At 44.2% G+C, this 21,208-nt stretch overlaps 2 protein-coding genes across 16 annotated transcripts in view; one reads left to right on the top strand and one right to left on the bottom strand.

Moving 5' to 3' along the window:
* The window catches only part of Sif (guanine nucleotide exchange factor still life), a 42,016-nt gene that overhangs the window by 12,053 nt on the left and 8,755 nt on the right, over positions 1 to 21,208 (top strand). For 8 of the 15 annotated variants that reach the window (XM_076826720.1, XM_076826723.1, XM_076826719.1 and 5 more), the window contains exons 8-29: positions 1,038 to 1,394; positions 1,504 to 1,560; positions 1,924 to 2,098; positions 3,058 to 3,285; positions 4,732 to 4,861; positions 10,892 to 11,037; positions 11,115 to 11,382; positions 12,024 to 12,167; positions 12,286 to 12,468; positions 13,242 to 13,496; positions 13,605 to 13,775; positions 14,040 to 14,289; positions 15,353 to 15,619; positions 16,345 to 16,625; positions 17,240 to 17,434; positions 17,909 to 18,017; positions 18,110 to 18,289; positions 18,534 to 18,652; positions 18,731 to 18,907; positions 19,568 to 19,755; positions 19,982 to 20,388; positions 20,722 to 20,943. In XM_076826720.1, the coding sequence (XP_076682835.1) occupies positions 1,038 to 1,394; positions 1,504 to 1,560; positions 1,924 to 2,098; positions 3,058 to 3,285; positions 4,732 to 4,861; positions 10,892 to 11,037; positions 11,115 to 11,382; positions 12,024 to 12,167; positions 12,286 to 12,468; positions 13,242 to 13,496; positions 13,605 to 13,775; positions 14,040 to 14,289; positions 15,353 to 15,619; positions 16,345 to 16,625; positions 17,240 to 17,434; positions 17,909 to 18,017; positions 18,110 to 18,289; positions 18,534 to 18,652; positions 18,731 to 18,907; positions 19,568 to 19,755; positions 19,982 to 20,388; positions 20,722 to 20,943 (4,509 nt within the window). The remainder of the gene's footprint in view (positions 1 to 1,037; positions 1,395 to 1,503; positions 1,561 to 1,923; positions 2,099 to 3,057; positions 3,286 to 4,731; positions 4,862 to 10,891; positions 11,038 to 11,114; positions 11,383 to 12,023; positions 12,168 to 12,285; positions 12,469 to 13,241; positions 13,497 to 13,604; positions 13,776 to 14,039; positions 14,290 to 15,352; positions 15,620 to 16,344; positions 16,626 to 17,239; positions 17,435 to 17,908; positions 18,018 to 18,109; positions 18,290 to 18,533; positions 18,653 to 18,730; positions 18,908 to 19,567; positions 19,756 to 19,981; positions 20,389 to 20,721; positions 20,944 to 21,208) is intronic. The other 7 variants (XM_076826730.1, XM_076826725.1, XM_076826724.1 and 4 more) reach the window with 5 other exon arrangements.
* The window catches only part of LOC143376433 (uncharacterized), a 50,317-nt gene continuing 42,122 nt past the window's right edge, over positions 13,014 to 21,208 (bottom strand). The window contains exon 3 of the mRNA XM_076826759.1: positions 13,014 to 13,025. The gene's annotated coding sequence lies outside the window, so the exon portion shown is untranslated. The remainder of the gene's footprint in view (positions 13,026 to 21,208) is intronic.

Below are 21,208 nucleotides of genomic sequence, written 5' to 3'. Positions count from 1 at the left end.
AAAAACTCAAGTAAGACTTCGAATTACTTGAATTTTCGAATTACTCGAATATATTCGAACTACTCGAGTTACTCGTGAATATTCGAATTACTCGAGTTACTCGTGAATATTCGAGTTACTCGAATATTTATGTATTCCATATCGAATACTAGTCTAACTGTATAAGACGCTAGCAATTCGAGTAATTCGAAATTTTTCCGGCCGAAAAATCTCCAAGTAACTCGAAGTCCTGCGGAGGCTCGAATACTCGAGCAGTTTTGGTTGTTCAAGTAGCTTGCATTTTTTCCCAACAGTTCATCGATTTCAACCAGCTCGGGAAATTCAATCTTCGATCATTATTTGACTGGAAATTCAAATACTCGCACACCCCTAATACATACTGCCTATTACACTCGAACTACCTGCAGCTTTTTCGGAGGAACAAGTTGCATTAAAGCGAGAGAGTGTCCACGTTTACAGTAGCTATACTACTTGTTACTTGTAGTGACGTTTAAAAAGACACCTTAGTGTACTCACATACACGTTTATAATAGTCGAGCGGAGTCGTACCGCGAGAATGCGATTAAGCGTGCATACATAGATAAATAAGCATTCGTGCGTCCAAGACAAGACGACGCCAGCACAATTGACCCTGCAGAATTTCATTTAAAAATCGAAAAGCGATCGAGTGAGCGCTAATTGAAATATACAGAAGCACATATAGCATACGCACAGATACTCCAAGTAGATTTACTCCGTAACGGATCAGACAGGCGTCTAGAGTTTTCACGGGCATGCCACGTGTCTCGTTTCGCACGTGTCAGCCTCTTAATGTCATAATGTCCCGGGCGATTAAAAAAAGAAAGGTATTACCGTGTATAAATAAATAATGGGGTTCCGTAGTCAGTTAGCGAGGGTGCATGGCGCATGTCAACATCACCAACCACACCGTCGAACCGACCCGAACGCAGTAAAGTAACGATTCTTTTCCTCCGACAGCTGAATACGATCTCATCACACCGTTTCCAATTCTTGCATGAGGCACCTGTTTGTCGTAGGCGGCAGAGACAGGACCACCTACTTAGATTCGGAACGTAATCGATGCACAGGTGATATGTCGCCGCCCTCGGATAATGTCATCTTCGATAATCAGTGCTACGCGACCACGCCGAGCTCCTCCAACGGTAACTCCGACATGGAGCAGCCGACGCATTGTAATTCGCGTCGTTGCAACGGCGGCCAGCCATATCAGCAACAGAGCATGCAGTCGGTCTCAACGCCCGGCAGCCCGACCAGCAGGCTCCTCCTCGAATACGAGATGCATTTGAGGAACACCTTGGCTAAGGGTATGGACGCTGAGAGTTACAGCCTGCGTACGTTCGAGGCATTGCTCACGCAGAGTATGGAGAATTTAGGTGAGTCACGCTAACCGCAAAGGCTAACTTGTCCTTTCCATTATTTGCACCAATTCGCAAGCACTCGCGAGTGCTCAATTTTCACCTCTACCGTCGCTTCGTGTTGCAGAGTTTGCAGAGAATTTACCACTAAACGTTCAACGTACACCTCACGTTTCCCGCAGACGTAAGTGTCAATGATACCTTTCTCTAAGTCACAAAAATATTCGGACACCCTTTAAAATACTTTCTCAATGCTTTTTTAAAATCGGTCTACTCGACTCGAGTGTTTTTGAGATGCTGGAAGGATTAGTTCACTGGCTGACGTGTTTCGTCGTTTTGAAAAAAATTACAATTGGAAAACAGCGAGGAAATTAGTGGAGAAGTAGTATTTCGATGAAACAACCCTTTATTTTCCAACGTTATTCTCCTCTCTTCGCTCCTCTTCCATCTGCTGCCTACTAGCACCTCCCGTTACCCTTTAACATTTATCCGTCGTTGTAATAGTTTCCACTGTGCCGAGGATACTCATGACATGCATCCCTTTCAGGTCCTAATTCAAACAAATCGTCGACACTGCCTTTGTCGCATCGCTATTGCAACGAGAGGCAAAGCAGCAAGGACAGCAGAGACGGTTACTATAGCGATCGCAACGAGATGATACGCGAGAAGCGAGAGAGAGACGCGGACCGTGATCGTGGATACCTTAGCGATTACAATTCTAGGTAATTTCTAGATTGCATTTTTATACGATAACATATATACTTTGTAAAGCGAAGCTCGACGATCTTTACGTTGCGGGAGCATTCTGGTCTGGAAGGTCAATTTTTTGCATTCTTCAGGGGCGACGCAGAAGAAGACTACACAGTGTTTACCGACGATCATTGTCCACGCGTATTTATTAAGATTTCAGTAAGTTGTAAAGAAATTTCAACCACGTATAATAATAATTAACGGAGGTATGGGTCATATCGTAAAGCGTGTGCAAAGAAGGTTGCCTCGTGGTGTGCACGATTCCGGCTGTTCTACTGAAATAAAATAAAAACCCAAAGGGATTCTTAATCAGTAAGATTAAGGCTATAGCTCCTAGCAAATTTATAAAAAAAAAATCACAAAATGGCAAGACTTTGAATATATAAATTCATTTTTAGCGTCTTTTTCGTTTTTAACCGGCCTTAAACATCTGAAAGAAAAACTCTTTCGACTCGATTCTACTACCAGCCAGAAGTATATGTTTTCTGAAGGTGTGCAAAAAAGATGGACCAGATTGGCCCACTGGAAGCTGAGATATCGTGGTCAACGTCGCGAAGAACACCGCTTTGAGAAAAACCCACATCTCCATTAATTATTATTACACAATATAGCTGATTTTTTTTTACAACTTACTGAAAAGTTTGTTTTAAATATCTATTTTTTGTGCGTCGTCCCTGAAGAGGATAGAGGGTCTCTAGACGAGAGCACACCCTTAAACAGTAAAGCTTGTTTCAACTGCAAACCATACCGCGTCATTCTCCACGAATGATTACTTTCATCGGTGCTTTTCGTAGAGAACTCTGAAATCTTTCGAGTCTGTTGATCGACACCATATTTAAAAGCCAATGTGAGGGATGGTGTCGGAGTGATTGAGAGTGTGAGCGAGCGAGAGGGATATACCACTTAAATGACAGACATGTGAAATTTTAAGATGTGCCAGCTGCATTGGAGAATCTGCGCGTGCACAGTGGTTTCGGCATTCCGACGGATGGCAGTCGGGTAGTTCGACTCTTGGATCTGGTGCTTCCAGTTCGATAAATCAAAGTTATTCGGGGCACAGACGAGAATCTCCGTGGGACTCCCTTCCATCGTTGAGACATGAAAGCAGCCTTAACGATAGCGGATATAAGTCCAATCGAACCGATTCCTTAGAACAAAGGTGAGAAATGCAGCGCTACCTACGGTGTTAAAAGACCACTCGCCCTAAAGCTTTGCACGGTTACACAGTTTCTAGAGGGTAACGCTGATTTCATGAATCAACGATATAGCCGCGTGCGTTCATTGATCCACTTTGGTATACGTATCGTGGCTATCCACTCTGTTCGTAATAGTGTGAACCTCCTTTCCCACTTTACAACGCACGCAGTCACCCCCCACTTGCACCCTGAGCCACTCACGTTCTCTCCACTTTAACGAAACTATGCTCGTTTTTCTGTTCTTCGCCATCGACGTTGTTTATCCTTTGCATTGTCATTTCTATCGAGACCTTGTACCGACACGTCCGAATTCTTTCAACCCATTGTCTTGCTTCAGCCGCGAAATTCGGAGTAGTAGTACCTGACGCGAGGCGTCCTAATGTACGCTCTGACGCAAGATAATGGGGTAGAATAACATCAGGTTTGCTCCAATTGGTTCGTTCGGTGCTGATTCTATGCGCTAGCTTATCCAGAACACAAAATTCAAGAAAAGCTTTAAGAGGGGATTCTCGTGTAACAGCCCCCGAAATTTATGATTTTTTTTAAAAAAAATTATTGTTAATATTGCATTAAACTCTTTTGGGATATAAGGAGGCATCTTTAGACTTGCAGAAAATATTTTTTTTATGTCGATCCTTCTTATTATTTATTAATTATTGTGGAGTCGTTTTAACCTCTTTGACGATGGTGGCGTCAGGTGTTGCACCTGTCACAGTCATCCGATTGCGAAAAGAAGAAATTTTTCTTAAAGTTAAATAATTTACCCTGGGACTGGAGCTAAAAATTTAATTTTAGTTTTTATTTGTAATATTTGTTTCGGCGATGTAAAGAATAATATGAAACATTTGTCTGAGGAAAAAGCATACTTTTTCTTTCAAACGCTATAACTCTTTCAATTTTTCATGTTTTTTCTTTAAAGTGGACCAATCCCAGGGTAAACTATCTAACTTTAAGGAACTTCTATTTGTTTTGCAATCAGAAGACTGTGATAGGTGCTACACACCCCGCCAGCAGGAGTTACATCGTCGAAGAGGTGGAAAAGGTTCCACAATAATTAATAAATAATAAGAAGGATTGCCATAAAAAAAATATTTTCTGCAAGTTTAAAAATACCTCCTTATATCCCAAAAGAGTTTAATCCAATATGCCCAACAGTTCTTTAAAAAAAAATTCTTAAATATCAGTTACTTCTGGGGCTGTTGGACGAGAATCCCCGTTAAAAGCACGGATTATCGGTACCTTCGTTCCATCTGTATGTACCTATCTCTCCGGCGCCGTTTATACGGACATTTATACTCTAGATGTGAAACGTGTGAATGTACAAATGTCACGCATCCCATCCGTGTGCTTCAGTGACAGTAGCGCACTATCGCCGTTAGTTAAACATAGAACTTTTCTCTATTTTCCAGAGGCACCTTCGACAGGCAGGACAGCGTCAGATCCGACTATATGTCCGACAGAGACGGCAGATACGGGATAGTTCAACAAGCCTCCTTGGAGAGCACAGACTCGAGACTCTGCTACTTGACATCCTCGGAGGTAAGTCGTCTCAATAGAGCTGTTGACCTTATCAAACCGATATGTCGAGATCCCATTCAAACGCTCTGTTGCCTCGGTTAGCTCGAATTTTAGCAAGTAGAAGTGAAACTAAAAGTACGTTGCCAACAGTGAAGGCGGTGAGACACGGAAATTCCTAACTTGTCAATCTATCGAAAGACACTGGAATTTGTATGGGAAATTTATAAACACCGCATGGAAGATGATTAACCGAATGCGCTGTGTAATGCACGAATGATTGCATTTCGCCCTAGTTCTATTACATTCTCTTCTTCACCTCTCTGTGCGTGTGGAATGTTTTTACAAACGCTTGGAAATACATATGTACTCCATTAGTACCTACATATCTACGCTACCGAATCGCATTCCAGTAGATAGAGAATCTATTAAAACTCTGATAACAACACGGGATTAAAATCCTTACGGGGGGAACCTGGACGCTGAAAACCCGGGATTTTTTAACAATTATTTTCTCAACAAATATAAAGAGAATCATTTGAAAATTTTAAGCGTGCTTTACTGTATATTCAGACAACAAAAAAACATTTTTTTTATTCTATAATAATTCATTTAATATTGTTTTATCGGGATATCGTCAAATTGTGTACATCCCAGCGGATCCAATTTTTGCCCGAAATAAAAAGCCGAATTTTTCCTAATTGACCTGAATTTATATCGTCGATGTATTAAAAAATTAAGTAAAATGTCTAAAATTGCCAAAATTATGAGACTTTAACGAAAAAGTTACGATTTCGACGGAAAAATTTCGACGTTCTCATACAAAAAACAATGGTTTAATTTAATTTCATCATAACTGTTTTTCATTCATCGACGATATAAATACAGTAACACACCCTTAAAGTTCTGGAAAGATTCTCTTCATATTTGTTGAGAAAATAATTCTTAAAAAATCATCGTGTTTTCATCGTCTTAGGCCGGTATGCATAGTCGCTACTTATTCTTCAGCAAATGCTGCGGCATGTTCTATTAACCTGGTAGCTAGTAAAGGATGCCGAATGCTTAAGCGTTCGCTTAAGAATAAGTAGCGACTATCAATACCGCCCCTAAACCAGGTTGCCCCTTAAATCTTGCCATTGCAATATAACGCTCTTTTAAATGATCTTCGCTTATAATTTACCATTTATCATTTCAACCAAGCCGCGTGCGCGATACGGCAGTTCTGCGCGTACTTCGCGTGAAACGTAGTTATTCGTAATTTGCTTGCACGAGCCGGGAAAAATAATAGGGTCGAAACAAAAGGTTTGGGAATATTACAAGTACGATGAACGTCAGTTATGCAAGTTCTTATACTCAGCGTATAAAGTCGCCTGTTTCTGCGTGCGAAGGTAATACGAAACACTTAATACCGTGCCAACTGTACCATATGCACCAAGCATACTCCTGTCACGCGTGTCGCGCGAGAAATACCCCTTGGTTCCTACGAAACACCCAGCTAGAGGAGCGCGCGTATTTATGGGCACACGCAATTATGTCCATCGATGTTGCAAGAAAAGCGCATATCTACCCCGGGAACGTCGATAACCTACTAACCCTGCCTGCAAACGTCGTGTCCGCGACACCTTCCAGTCTATTCCTATACATCATCTCTTTCGGATCGAGTAGGCAACATCCTCTCGCCTTTTCCCCCTGGAGAGATAGAAGTTTACACTTCGCAACCGGGCGTCCGAACGCGAGAGGAGCTGCGATTAAAATTGATCTGCTCACTTACCCCGGCACACGCGTGTACATAAAGCACGAAGAGAAAGAAAGCGGCGCTTCAACAGTGCGATCGAACACGTGCCGGCAACTAAATGCACACTCGTGGCACCAGCAGACGGAAAGTCGAGGATAGACTCTCCCCTGTCAACAACAACAAGTGCATGCGCGAACGTATAATCCGAGGAGGATTTCCTCCACCGAGTACCTTCGCTTCTTTCTCGTCTCCGCAAGTCGCTAGGACTGCCTCCGCACTTGTCCTACGAGATGCAATGTTTCTGTGCAGGTGGAGCGTTTAAGGTAGGTGTTCTGTGTACCCTGTGATTAGCACTCGCACGGCGCGCGACGCAATAACTGCTGGCGGCTAGGGGTGCAAGTGATCTGCCACAGTGCCGCTCCGCGTTCGGCGGCATTACGCTTCGCTCTCCCCCGAAGTATAACAGCCCTTTCGTACCTCGGTGCTTTCGCAATGTTTTCTTCTCCCCCACCAAAAGTTTTGCCATCAGCCGCCGCCACCACCGCTGCCGTTACCGCCACCGCTGCCGTCGCCACCCACCACCGGTCTACCCCTTCCGGCGCGATCCCCCCACTGTGCCGCTGCCCCTTCTATATCGTCACCCACTTTCCTATTGCAAGCCTGATTCCGCGGCCTCTTCGCAACCCCTCGCCAACCTTTCGTTTCCCTACTACCGGTCGCCCCGCTCCCCTTTCGGTCTCGCGAAGGACCGAGGTATTGATTCCCCTCGCGGTAGCAGCTCTCCTCTACCCTGTTCTCCAGCGCAGCAGTCTGGAGCAAACGCACGTTCGCGGCTGCGGACCACCAATTCGAAACCTCCTGTTCGTTCGCGTAAAGAGAGCGGGGCTGGATAATCGTCGAGCCTTGGGGGTGAAAAAGAAAGAACGGATCGAGAGATCGCGACCGGTACGCCTCGCCGGACGGGGGTGACAATTTCCTCGTGTGCTCGCCTAGCCAGTTACGCGTTCTCCAGGAGTTGGAGAACCAGTGCCGTCTGGAGTTTACCCAGCGGAACGTCACGCGTGCATATCACGATGGATGGGGACATTAGTGACAGCCTGGAGGGTCGGAAGCGTGCGAGAAATCCCGTGGCTATACGTTAGAGGAGAAATAGGAGGGAGCCCGTCGATCGGGGAAGATCAGGAGTCGGCAGTAACGGAGCGAAGGTTAATCGTGGACACCCGGGGAGCTGATTACCCCGCGAGACAGATAGCTCCGTATCGGGGCACCCCGCGCGGAAATGTCGCTCCGCTGAAACAATTGCGTTTCGAGTTCTTCGGCACGTGCAGGCTCACGTGGTGTTGACGCAGAACAACTATGCATCGTAGCGAGCTCGTCGACGAACCTTAGGCACGCGTGTAACTTAGATCTGTACGTACAGGTGATTGATTAGACACCTGGGATCTTCGCTGTTTTCGCCCCCCTTGCTCTCCGCTCCGCGCACAAAGGATTCCCCACGAGTCGGGTCTGGAGATTAGACGACTAGCCGGGGGAGTGATGAGTTCAATTTCTTGAGGGAAGATTGAGAGAAGCTCGTGGCTCGCTCCAGGTGCAACGGGGAAAAGAAGGAGGGAGGGAGGGAGGGCGGAAGGGCGGAAGGGAGGCTGACCGAGAAATGAAACGATGATTTGTGATAAATTGGGAGGGAACCAGATTTAACGCTTAAAGAGGATATAGTAATCGATCTTATACACGTACGTATACTTACGAAACACAAAAAGAGAAAGTGATATCGAGAAGAGGAACATATTTTTATACAGAGAGTTGGTTTCTACACATATGTATTAGAAAATCATATTCTATATATTTACTTTTAACCGCGGAACACAAGGTTTGCTCGTCGCGAGGAGAAAGGAGAATGAGGGAGCACGCGCATAGGGGAATTTCTAGGATTCTAGGCGAATCTTCAGAGTGATCGGTTCTATTTTGTCAACCGGCTCGGGGATTTCTTGAACGCCGCCTCGAGTGGATCGGCGAGACTCTTCTCGGAAGAGTGTCGGTGGAACGAGAGGTGTGATATCTAAGCATCTGTGCCGGAGGAGCAATCTCTTCTGTATCTCTTCTGAACCGTGGATCGGCCGAGAGAATGCGTACAAAAGGAACCGCATAGTACAAGATTATGTTGCACCCGGCGGGTTATTGATTGCGAGGGATAAATTCGTTGTAGTTATACAGATAGAGGCGGAAGCTGTTCAGACGCGGTCCGCGGAGCATAAGATACATTTGCCTTAAGTAAAGAGACGAAGGAAGCTGTACAAATGATAGGAGATGTTCCACGCGATGTTGTTTGTCTCGCAGGTTGATGCATCGTACTCAGGGAAGCGTTTGTAAAATATAAAGCTTCTCGTCTTCTTGCCTCTCCCCTTGTTCGTCCTCTAGCTAGTCGACCGATGCTGGGCTCGATCACTAGACGGGACAGAACGAACTGGCGATATAATCTCGTGCCCGTGGAAAATGCTCAACGCGAGTCGACTCTGTCTTTTCTACTTCGTGTGCACGTTCATAATCAGCCTGCTGCATTTACTTACAAAGGAGCTGGAGCCGTTAGCTATGACCTTCGCGAAGCAGATCGTGCAGATCTACAAGCGGGACGAGGAATTTTACTCGTCGATGGTGCGCCGCGAGGACACCGGCCTGGACGATTGATGCGACCGCGAGGATAAGTCAGATATTATTTTTTCGTGATTATACGAGGCCGAAGAGCGAGGCGACGAGCTGGCGCGAAGCGGGGCTGAGCCTCGCGACACTTTCGGAATTATTTGCGGCGAAAGCACGGCGATCGATCCCGCTCGGCTGTCGCCTTTCGGAAAGACAATAAAGACGTATTAAAGAAGGAAGAACGAAGCCGAGACCTTGTCGCCGCATCGGCGTCGGCATGGTGCCCCTTTTTTCTGTACGGACATGTTGACTGCTTTGCCCGGCGGGCCATTGATTTCGCATCAGTTCCGCATCGAGGAGCTAGTAATCCCGTGTCGGTTCAAGGAAAGGAACCAAGCAACGACGAATAATGGTAGAGCCAAGATGGGCGATCAGATGTATGAATAGCACTCTGAATCTGTTGAATCCGAGCAGCAGCTACACGGACCTGAGGACGCTGCACAAGAAGCACTGTAAAAAGTATTTCTGCCTGTGCAAGAGGCACACCGTCAGCGTGATATGCATCAACGAGACTAGGAAGCTGTACTGGTTCAATTGCAAGAACGTAAGGGAGAAGGTGAACTTCGGCCTCGGTGACGGTTATTACTACAAGTTGCTCAAGATCGTATACGGGGCCCTGAACACTTGGGCCCAGCGTTATATCCACGGTCTGAACGTACCGTGCCGAGAAATCATGTTCAAGATCAACGGCACCGCCAAGACGAACATGAAGCTTCTAAAGGAGGGTTGCTACTGTCATTACCATCCGCACATCACGGCGGATGCGTGCAACGCTGACTTTCTGAAAAAAGTCGTAAGTTTTTGGGCCGGCGAGGGCCTTAGAGGATTGCGCGAGAAGCTACGCGGTATGACAAATTATGCTAAAAAGGTAGAGACACGAGTTCCCGCGTGATCGTACGTTGTACGTTGTACGTCGTACAGTTACTTTTATCGTTAACGTCACTTCCCCCTCCACCCAGTCACTACGTCCCTTTTGTCGCACCCCGAAAACATCCCCCTCTCTTTTTCACTCGCATGCGAGGAGAACGTTCGACGTTTCGACCGGCATGGACATTGGATAGTAAACGTGTTAAAATTCATGCGATTCACCCGACATTTCTATGTAACGTATAATATACCTGCACAGTAAAGCCCCTTCGGATCGGCGCAGGGGCAGCACTGCTGGATAAGTGCACTATTTTTATCCGATATCGATGTTTCTTATGCATCCGATTATATTTATACACTTGCAAGGTTATCCTTGCTATAAGCGAGTTGATTAAGCTGCTGTTATTGGATCCATACATTCTTTACGCCCGCTGCGATTGCTCACATCCTCTCGCACCCTCTCGCATCCTCTCGCATCCCTCTTCTGTCTGACGTATTAGCTCCAGTACCTCGAACGTATTACGCGATAAAATGCACGCGTTCACGATGTACTCGGTAATGATTCAAGATTCTTTTATTATTAGTGCGTAGGCCCCTAAATTCTCACCTGTACATACACTGTATTTGGAATTGTGCGTGATCCAAGTATCTCCCCCCCACCTTCGATGTGTGAACAAAGAAAAAAACGAATCTTCGGCGAGAAGAAGTGCAACGTGACCGACTAACCACATACATCCATTCGCGTGATATTACAGATGTCGGACGACGACAGAATGTCGCTAACCACCGCTGTGAGCGACGACGACGACGGCGAAAGCGTGATAAACTCACCCTACCGGGGGAACCAGACTGGCACGGCTGCAGCTTCGTTCAATTGCACCGGAGCAGTTCGGAAGGCCGGGTAAGTAGAGCGTGACGGAGAAGACGAGCATGATTGTGCGGAGGATCTGGGTGACGATAGATGATGTCGATTCGTAGGTTCCTCAGCGTGAAAAAGTGGCTGTTGCGGAAGAAACATCAGATCGAGCTGGCGAGGAAAAGAGGGTGGAAGGGTTATTGGGTCTGCCTGAAAGGGACCACGTTGCTCTTCTATCCTTGCGACTCGCAGGAGAGCAGGGCCATGGAAGCGGCACCGAAACACCTGATTATAGTGGATGGCGCGATCATGCAACCGATCCCGGAACATCCGAAGAGGGATTATATATTTTGCCTGAGCACAGCGTTTGGCGATGCTTACTTGTTCCAAGTAAGTAGGATACCATTGGTATCGAAATGAATTATACGAGGTTCGGTAGGTGCTTGTACACGAACGGCACGTCTGAAAGTCCGCAAAGTTTGAAAATCCTGAAGGTCCTGAAAATCCCCAAAGTCTGAGAGTCTGAAGGTCTGAAAGTCCTCAAAGCCTGAAAGTCCTGAAAGTCTAAAATTCTGAAAGTCCTCAAAGCCTGAAAGCCCTCAGAGCCTGAACGTCTGAAAGCCCGAAAGTCCTGAAGGTCTGAAAGTTTGAAGTTCTGAAAGTCCTCAGAGCCTGAAAGTCCTCAAAGTCTGAATTTCTGAAAGTCCTCAAAGTCTGAATTTCTGAAAATCCTCAAAGTCTGAAATTCTGAAAGTCCTCAAAGTCTGAAATTCTGAAAGTCCTCAAAGTCTGAAATTCTGAAAGTTCTCAAAGTCTGAATTTCTGAAAGTCCGAAAGTCTGAAAGTCCCCAAAGTCTGAAAGTGCTCCAAGTCTGAAATTCTGAAAGTCCTCAAAGTCTGAAATTCTGAAAATTCTCAAAGTCCTCGAAGTCTGAAAGTCTGAAATCACATATGCATCAACGATTATTCGCGAGTGTCGCAGCAGTGTTGGTGATTACGAATAAAGAAACACGTCTCGTTGTTTGCGCCAGGCACCGTGTCAGGTGGAACTGGAGAACTGGGTGAACAGCATCCATTCGGCTTGCGCCGCTGCGTTCGCGCGCCATCGCGGAAAAACTGGGACCCTTCATTTATTGCAGGAAGAGATCTTTCGGTTGGAGAAGGCGATAGACTCGGTAAGCAAGCAGGACGCATCCATATCCTTTCCATCGATTTAATTGCTAGCCACCGGTATGTAGAACACATCACGCAGGAGGATAAAACCTCCTCCTATCGTGTGTATCGTTTGCCTAGGACCATAAACAGAAGCATATGGCTGATCTACAGCAGTCTGTCGTTTCCGACGTGGAAATGAAGCAGCAGATCAACAATCGAATCATCCAGTGGGAAGAGAACTTGGAGCGGCTTTATTGCGAGCAGTTTCGCCTCAAGTGCTATATGGCTAGTCTGCAGAGCGGAGAGCTACCTAATCCGAAAGTAAGTACACACCGTTACGGTGTGTTTCGGGCGAAGAACGGAGCCCCCGGTGGCTTCTGGTACCCAACGAATTATACACCCTCGACCCGGCAGAGAACCAAGTCACGCACGATACATTAGGCACGTCAGATTCAGGTTACGAAGCCGACTAACGTTGACACAGCACAAAAAAGCACCGGCGAATACGTACATATGTAGGTTGAGGTGGCCATCGGCTTCGTGAGACTTTTTTGTTGTATTCTTTGTTGCTCTCCACAAGCCTGTTTTTTTGCTCACAGCTCGCTCCAATTTGCAACATTATTTTGCACAATTAACTGTATATTAATCCTTAATAGAGTAAAAAAATCACTTCCACTAGCATCCCCAGATCTACAGGGTTAAATCTCCCAAGTCAGCTAGAGAGTAGTTAAGAGGCTACGTGGGTATTTCGAGGTCGAAAAGTTGAAATTTTCTTTTCGTTTGTTTATGATAGCCACAAGCCGTAGAGGTGTTTCAAAAAAGATTTCATTGGAAATTTAGTCGATACGGGTTATCAAGGATTGGATATTTTAATGGCACTGATATCAAAGACAGTTTTCCGTTTAATACGCGCAGCTTATGGTCGTTTAGGTGCGTTATATTGGAAAATCGTATCGATTGCCGTGCGTCCACCGCAAATAGAATGCTGCAGGTGGAAGTTGGACGAGCCAGTTTCCGCTAGATTAGTAGGGGAGCAACTGATAACGCCGCTGCGAGAATCACGTCTCGATTTCGATCTTTCATTTTCTCCGCAGAGTTTATTGACGCACGTGTCTCGCGCTACAAAGCAGACACTGAACAAACTAGGAGTATTTACGGTGTCGTCGTTTCACGCTTTTATATGCGCCCGAAGCCCCTCGCTGCTCAACAACCTGCTAGCAGGTCGCGGCGCTACGAAGAGGAGGCCGCCGTTACTCTCGAGATCCAACAGCGGGTCGAGCCGGAGGTCCCTTCAAATATCATCCAGGGACGACGAGAAGACTGTAAAAGTGTGCGTGCCGGAGAACCAGGTAAGCCGCGGGTAGTCGAGGAACCTCGCGATCAACCACCCCCGAACCAGGAGGTTGATCCATTCCTATTGTTTACGTAATCGATGTCGTTTGTCCTGACTTCGGCAGCTGGTATCTGTATTTTTGCGCGACGCTATGACGGTCGAAGAGTTCTTGGCGAGTGCTTGCAACAGGAAGAACCTGAACCCGATGGAGCATTTCGTTCGCGTGAAAAAGCGACGCGACATGGAGGATCATAATTATTTCGTGCCGCATCGAACCGACTCGATAGAAACATATGTGAGCATTATATTTCATTCCTTCAATATTTACAATTCAATACCATACACGGAGTAGATACCTAGGTACGTACCTATCTCCGTGCGCTGCAATTTTGTTCGGACGGTTAACAAAATTAACAAAACGTAAAATCGGCAAGATTCTTAAAATAAATTAGCGAGCGTAGTTGTGGTTTTGGTAGCGTAAGCCTTAGGCAATGAGAAGAGCACCGAGGGAAATCGAGGTGTCAACTCGGTGGAACGTGTACGTGCCTGTGTGTTTCAGTTGCATACACACGAGATCGTTGAAGTTTGCGCCAAGATCTTGTATCAAGTGGAATTGCAAAGAAATACCCTGGAACAAATGTGGGGCTTCTCGGTGGAAGCGGAGCTCATCGAGAATTCCGACAGGCAGGACGAATTGTGTTGTTACGTTAGCAGAGTTGAGGACAAAAGTGTGGCAATGCAAAACGGTAAGACACGTTTTGTAGATGCGAATACCGACGAGAAAATCTTCGTTTCAAGCCTGTGTGCACGTACGTACTCCTATGTATCCGCGTGACTGAACGTAACTCACCCCTTCATCAAAGTACCTAATTTAGTAACGAAGGTTACGCAGTAGATATCCACACTTGGGCCGCATCCGATGGCCTTCGTAACGTTTCTTTAGAATAGGTCATAGAATGTTGTGGTGGCCGGCATTGAAATCCATTGATTTTTTCGTACTTCACTCTCCATTAGTTAGGCAAGCTCGCGTTAGCATGCCACTTCGAGGGAACACTGATCGACACTTATAATACAATAATGATAATAACTATGCTAGTGATATGTCGAGACAAAGAAAATGGAATTATTTCTAGAAGCGCCACCTTAAATGTTGCAACCTGTTTCAATTGTAAATCTATGTCAGAAATAACAGATTCACCCCATAAATTAAAATTCTTCGAATAGTATATTTAAGTATTTAATATTGCGGCCCGCAATTGTTTCAATTGGAAATCTCAGAAATATTAGAAATAACAGATTCACCCCATAAATTAAAATTCTTCGATTAGTATATTTAAGTGTTTAATATTGCGGCCCGAAATTGTTTCAATTGTAAATCTCAGAAATATTAGAAATAACAGATTCACCCCATAAATTAAAATTCCTCGATTAGTATATTTAAGTGTTTAATATTGCGGCCCGAAATTGTTTCAATTGTAAATCTCAGAAATATCAGAAATAACAGATTCACCCCATAAATTAAAATCCTTCGATTAGTATATTTAAGTATTTAATATTTCGGCCCGCAATTGTTTCAATTGTAAATCTCAGAAATATCAGAAATAACAGGTTCACCCCATAAATTAAAATCCTTCGATTAGTATATTTAAGTATTTAATATTGCGGCCCGCCTAGAGTATTAGGTTTCCACTTTTAGCTCCCTACGAGCCAAAGGTTGCTCATCACCGATTTAGCTCTGAAAGATCATAGTGCCCTTTACATTTACCTACGTGCACACTTGTCCAGTTCATATTAATGTACAGATAACGAATTCTATGTTTAGTGTGAGCGGAAAGCAAGATCAAATGCCAATCTGTTGCTCTCACCTTATAGGTATCATTAAAGGCGACGAGATTATGGTGATCAATGGTGCTATTGTAAGTGATCTGGATATGATGTACCTGGAAAGTGTATTACAAGAAGAGGTCGGTCTCTGTATGATGATGAGGTCATCTCGAACCGAACCGCCGGATCTCACAGGCATAATGAGGGTTACCGACGATATAATCGAGAGTTTGGTTTGCCCACCACCGCCAACCGATCCACCGGTTATAAGCGAAGAAATGATTTCTGGTCTGATTGTTCCAGCTCCTGGATGGAGTAAGCTCCCTCTCTTTCTCTTTCTCACACACGCAAAATAAAATTAAAAAGCACAGCTTCCTTTATACATCAGCTACCCAGATTTCTTTCTTCTTATTTTGTTTCTCAATGACAAAAGACTCCATTCTCCCTTTTTTACAAACTGTATCTTGATTAACCCTTAGTATCATAGTGTGAAACCAGTTTTACACGAATTGAAAAAATCGTGCGCTCCATTTGGGGGCTTTTTTACGAAATTTAAAGCGATACTTTACTATTACCATATGTAACAAAAGTAACAAGGGTCCTCAGGGCAGAAATACATCCGTAGAAATTCTACTGCGATGCACTGTCTCGTTTTGTTGATTACAACTGTTAATTTCGCCAGGGCCACTGAAAGTGCCAGGTAAATGCTAATTTTCTCTCTCAATTATTTTGGATTTCCATTGTGAATAAATTTAACGTCGAACAGAATAATGTATGTAACACTAGTGTAACATTCTGCAAAACCGAGTATTGGCTTAACATTATAATACATTGGTACCTTTATACATGGTTTAACCATATTTGTATCCATATATTTTCATTCGTATAAAAAATTATTACACTATTTAAATTTTCTTGTAATTTTTACAAGAATGCAGCGATAAGAATTTTTCTGGGTAAAATAAAAAAATCATGATACTAAGGGTTACCGCAACACACATTCTGGAATTAAAGGTATACATTGCTTTTGGTAAACGTAGGCAAGGAAAGCATCGTCCAGGAGTGTGCGTCAGCTCCCCATATAGAGAACGGCAAGCAAACGTCCCGCACAAATTCATTCGAAATAGAGAATTTATTAAAAACCGCCGAGCAAGTGACGGGGATCTGTCGATCGCCCGGCGAGACCAGGAAGTCCAGTCCTACTGGAAGCGTTGTTAGTTCTCATTCGCAAGCTCTCACGCCAAGTCGGCAGCTGAGCGATGCCGAGAAACTGAAGAAGGTGATTCTGGAATTGATCGAGACCGAGCGGACTTACGTAAAAGTGAGTTGATGGCACGTAGAAAAAGCCAGACATCCGAATACCGATACGTTTCGCACTTACAAGGGAACACCCCGAACCCAGGATTCCGAAAAATTCTGAAAATTTGTGAATATGTAGGAGATTTCCTCCTGGTTACAACACAACTTTTGTTTGCTGCCCAAATTCACTCCAAGGGGGTGTAATTAACTGCTGAAAATCCGGTTATTTTCCGATTTTGCGTTATAACTCGTGAACTGTAAAATAATTTTTCACCAAACGATAGATCTAATTTTTTAATTCTTTTCAAGTAACTTTTGTCGTGAAACTTTTTTTTCTATCTCTTACAGTTCGCTTGTTATAACACAAAATTGGAAAATAGCCGAATTTTTAGGGGGTTAATTTCATCCCCTTCGAGTGAATTTGGGTAGCAAAAAAATTGCCTTGCAATCAGGAGGAAATCCCTCACATATTCATAAAGTTTCAGAATTTTTTTAATTTTCGAGTTCGAAATCTTCCCTTGTTAGACTCGTGGGATATTAAACTTTCCGTCGTTGCAATTTATTAATAATTTATTAAACCGCAGTGCGCTCTTATAAAATAACACTTATAGTACGACGTTTCTTTGCCATTTTCAGAACTTAAACAATTTGCTAGAGAACTACTTGGAGCCCCTTAAGCGCGAGACATTCCTCTCGAACGCAGAGATAAACGCCTTGTTTGGGAACATTCAAGAAATCGTTACGTTTCAGCGACAGTTTCTGCAAAATCTTGATCACGCGATCGAGATGGAAGCTGATTTCAGTAACTTTGACCACCCGAGTCAATTTAAGGTACGCGATATGGAAGAGAAGCGGGTGCCATTTTCCTCATACTTACTGAGTACTACACTGCGTTCCATATAAGAGTGTACCAACGCCCCTACCGATTTGCGACCGATCTGCGCAGCTCAACACTTTCGCGATTGGTCGCAGGACTTTCCCTGCCGGTTTACCACCAATCAACAGTGTATCCCTGCGCGAAACGAGTATGCTCTAATGTGGAACGCAGTGTAGCTTTACTACTCGGCTTCGCAGGAAATTTTGATTCTGATTTTATAAAAAAAAATTATTTTAGATTTTTTTTGGTGAAAATAGTCGCATTTATCTGGATTAGCCAGACGTAATGAGCCGAGGTACATTTCGTGAGCCCCGAGTTTACCGTTCGGAAGTTTTTAGGCGACAGGCAAACACACAAAACATACGAAACACTTTCTGCTTTATAGTATAAGATTAACGAAGCATAATACCTGTATTACTTTTTTCAAGGGTGTTTTGTTTTCCGTTGGAAGTGCTTTCTTGTACTACGTGAATCACTTCAAGCTGTACAGCTCGTTCTGCGCCAGTCATTCGAAAGCGCAGAAGGTCCTGCATCCAAGTGAGTGAAATGCCATTTGATTTGTGATTCTTGCGGTACCTTCTTTTCCTTCTCTGGCCCTCGTCGCCTAATCTTTCTTCTGCTTCCTGCAGACGAAGGAAATCAAGCTTTACAAGAGTTTCTGCAAGCGAGGAATCCGAGGCAACAACACTCGTCAACTTTAGAATCGTATCTGATAAAGCCTATCCAAAGAATACTCAAGTATCCTCTGCTTTTGCAGCAGCTTCGAAATCTCACTGACGAACGAAGCGAGGAGCATCAGCACTTGATCGGTAAATATTGCTCTAGTGAACAGTCTGATTAAATCTAGTAATAAATGCACAGAGAGTTGAAACAGTTCAGAGCTGATTTGAACTGATTGTAAGTGTATTCGTAAATTGACACTGTTTTTGCACTTTTTACCAAGCCTTCTCGTTTTCTTCCTTCTTATAAACGAACACCGAATTCAATCGTTTCTAGTAGCTTGAAGAATTCGAATTGATAATTAATTAATCAACCGGTGGTTATCGATTGCAGAGGCCTTAAAGGGTATGGAAAAAGTGGCCGAGCACATAAACGAGATGCAAAGGATTCATGAAGAATATGGGGCTATCTTCGACCATTTGTTCAGACAACACCAGAAATCTTGCAAACAGGTGAGCGCGCTGAACATGTTTCTCATTCGATGAATTTTTTTTAAACGAATACCGAGAAACGCGACTAATGTTTAATAGCCAATCGACCTGAGCCCGGGAGATCTTCTTTACTACGGAGGTGTCGAGTGGCTCAACATTTCTGACTTTCTTGGCAAGATCAAGAAAGGCCTGGAGTTGCACGCGATGTGTTTCGTTTTTAAATCTGCGGTTGTCTTTCTGTGCAAGGAGAGATTAAGACAGAAGAAGAAGCTTATGGTAAGTTAGCTTTTAAGATTTTTTTCAGGAATAATTTACAGTTTACATAGAAAAATTTTATTACCTACCTTTAGTACAATCTCTTAAGAGACTATAAAAAAATAAATAGAAAAACATGCATAAATTTTAGTATATTAATTAATCTTCTAGACCCCCCATGCGCGCTGGTCGAATGAGTAACTATGGAACAGCAGGTCCGAAGTCAAATTTCATTTTTTTTTATAAACTGTATGAGTGTAATTTTTCTTAAACAAATTATTCTTGTAAAAACGCTGCGCTTTAGAAGAAAATTTGTTTTCGGGCAAAGAATCCGTACGTGCAACGGAAACTACACTCATATAGTTTATAAAAAAAAAATGAAATTTGATTTTGGTCCTGCTGTTCCATACTTACACGTTCGACCAGCGCGCGTGGGGAGTCTAGAAGTATAATTAATATATTAAAATTTATGCATGTTTTTCTATTTATTTTTTTCCACAGTCTCTTAAGACATTATACTAAAGCTACAATGTAAAACTTTTATACGAAAACTGTCAATTATTCCTAAAAAAAATTCTTAAAAATGGCTTCACTTTCCGGCCGTCGCAGTGGCGTTCCCCCTTAAATCACTTGACAAATCCGCATCAATCGGTTTTATGCACGCTAATGTGTGTCGATTAGGGGGTTTCGACGAAGGCGAATTCGAGCGAGGTGGAAATAATCCGCTACCAAGTGTTGATACCCGTGACCGAAGTGCAAGTCCGAGCTAGTTCCGCCAAAGACATGGAATCTCATTTCTTGTGGGAGTTGATCCACTTGAGAAATCAATTACAAAGAAGATCGGAGAAAGTGTACGTGCTTTCTAACAGGTAACGTCTGATAGCATTTCCATCCCCCTAAATGTCCAGCTCAGCTTAGACTTTCGCAAGCAAACGCACGCTGAACCGCGTTACCTAACTTTTTACTCGAATAATCGTCGAGTAAAAATTTCGACTGAAATGAAATCACTGGAGAGTAACGAATAATCTTTCATCCGAATAAATCTTTATCCATCGCCAGTGGGGGCACACGTACGTAATCGTTTCTTCCCCTTAGCACGACGGAATTCCGAAACGCGTTCCTGAGGACGATCCGTCAGATAATACGGGAGTCAGTTCGAAATATGAGCATACCGTCTACGAAACAGAATCTCAGCCAACCGCCGATGACAATATCGCCACGGATGTCGACCGGGCACGTGGAGAAATTTGAGAAGCCGCCGGGGATGAGCCAGGGCCAGAATAGCGGCAACGGGGGCACCGTGATCCTGGCGGCCCTGTCAAAGAAGTCAGTTAAGCCGCAAGCAGTGTCGACCTCGCATAACGTAAAACGCAAGTACAATCAATCGAAACAAGCGATGGAGCACGAAAGTTCCGAGGACAAGGACGCGGAGGAGTCGGGCGCGGTTAATCAGCAACAGCCTGGCTTTCGCCCCAGAAGCAAAACCATAAGCGATACGTTTGGTAAGATCACTGATCGCATAGGATTTCATTTAAGTTTTACCGACACGCATTCGGACGGTGCGACCATGCCACCATGCGACGACGCCACGGGCAACAGTTGTACCGGTTCTGCCGATTAATTCATCCCATTCGATTACCTAACTGTGAGCGCTTAGCCACGTGCTAGATGAATCACATGTACATGCATACATAGAGCTAGATAAGATGCGGCAAATCGGCTCACTTGACACAGTAGAATCTAGCGACCGACTGGATTAAATTATACGGCTTAGTTACCGACAACAAGACACGTAAAGGCCTACAAGCGTATAAAAGGACTCTTTAAAAATGCAGGGGAGATTAAGGTCGAGATGGATCCGGGGACGAAGTCCGAGGGGGAGGAAGACTCGCAAGCTTTTTTAGGTGAGACGAAGGCGAATTTGGGACGCACTCCGAATCATTTGACTTTGAGCACCACTTCAACCATTTCAGCAGGAAGTACGGGTAGTCAGGCGAGATTGATCCAATCCTCCCATCAGCCGGAGAATTATCAACCTATAACTGTTAAAGAGCTTGGTAAGATGAAAATTAAAGGTCACGAAACTGTTGCCCAGATTCTATTGCTCGAGCGTCACGTAGAGTACAGCAGATTCGAACTCGATAGATTATAATTACTCTCGGTACTTGCTGTCTCCCTTGATTTTACTATTAAGGGAGGGTTCTACCCTCGCGGGGCCGACGAATAGGTGATCGTTTGGGAATTTTTTGCGCAAAAGCTGTTCGACGAATTAATTTGAAGTTCGGCAGGCTGTTTTATAGTACCTTGAACTATTCTTCTGAA

The sequence above is a fragment of the Andrena cerasifolii genome, chromosome 14 (assembly GCF_050908995.1).
Source record: "Andrena cerasifolii isolate SP2316 chromosome 14, iyAndCera1_principal, whole genome shotgun sequence".
Taxonomy (NCBI): domain Eukaryota; kingdom Metazoa; phylum Arthropoda; class Insecta; order Hymenoptera; family Andrenidae; genus Andrena; species Andrena cerasifolii.
This window is presented reverse-complemented; position numbering and strand designations above follow the sequence as displayed.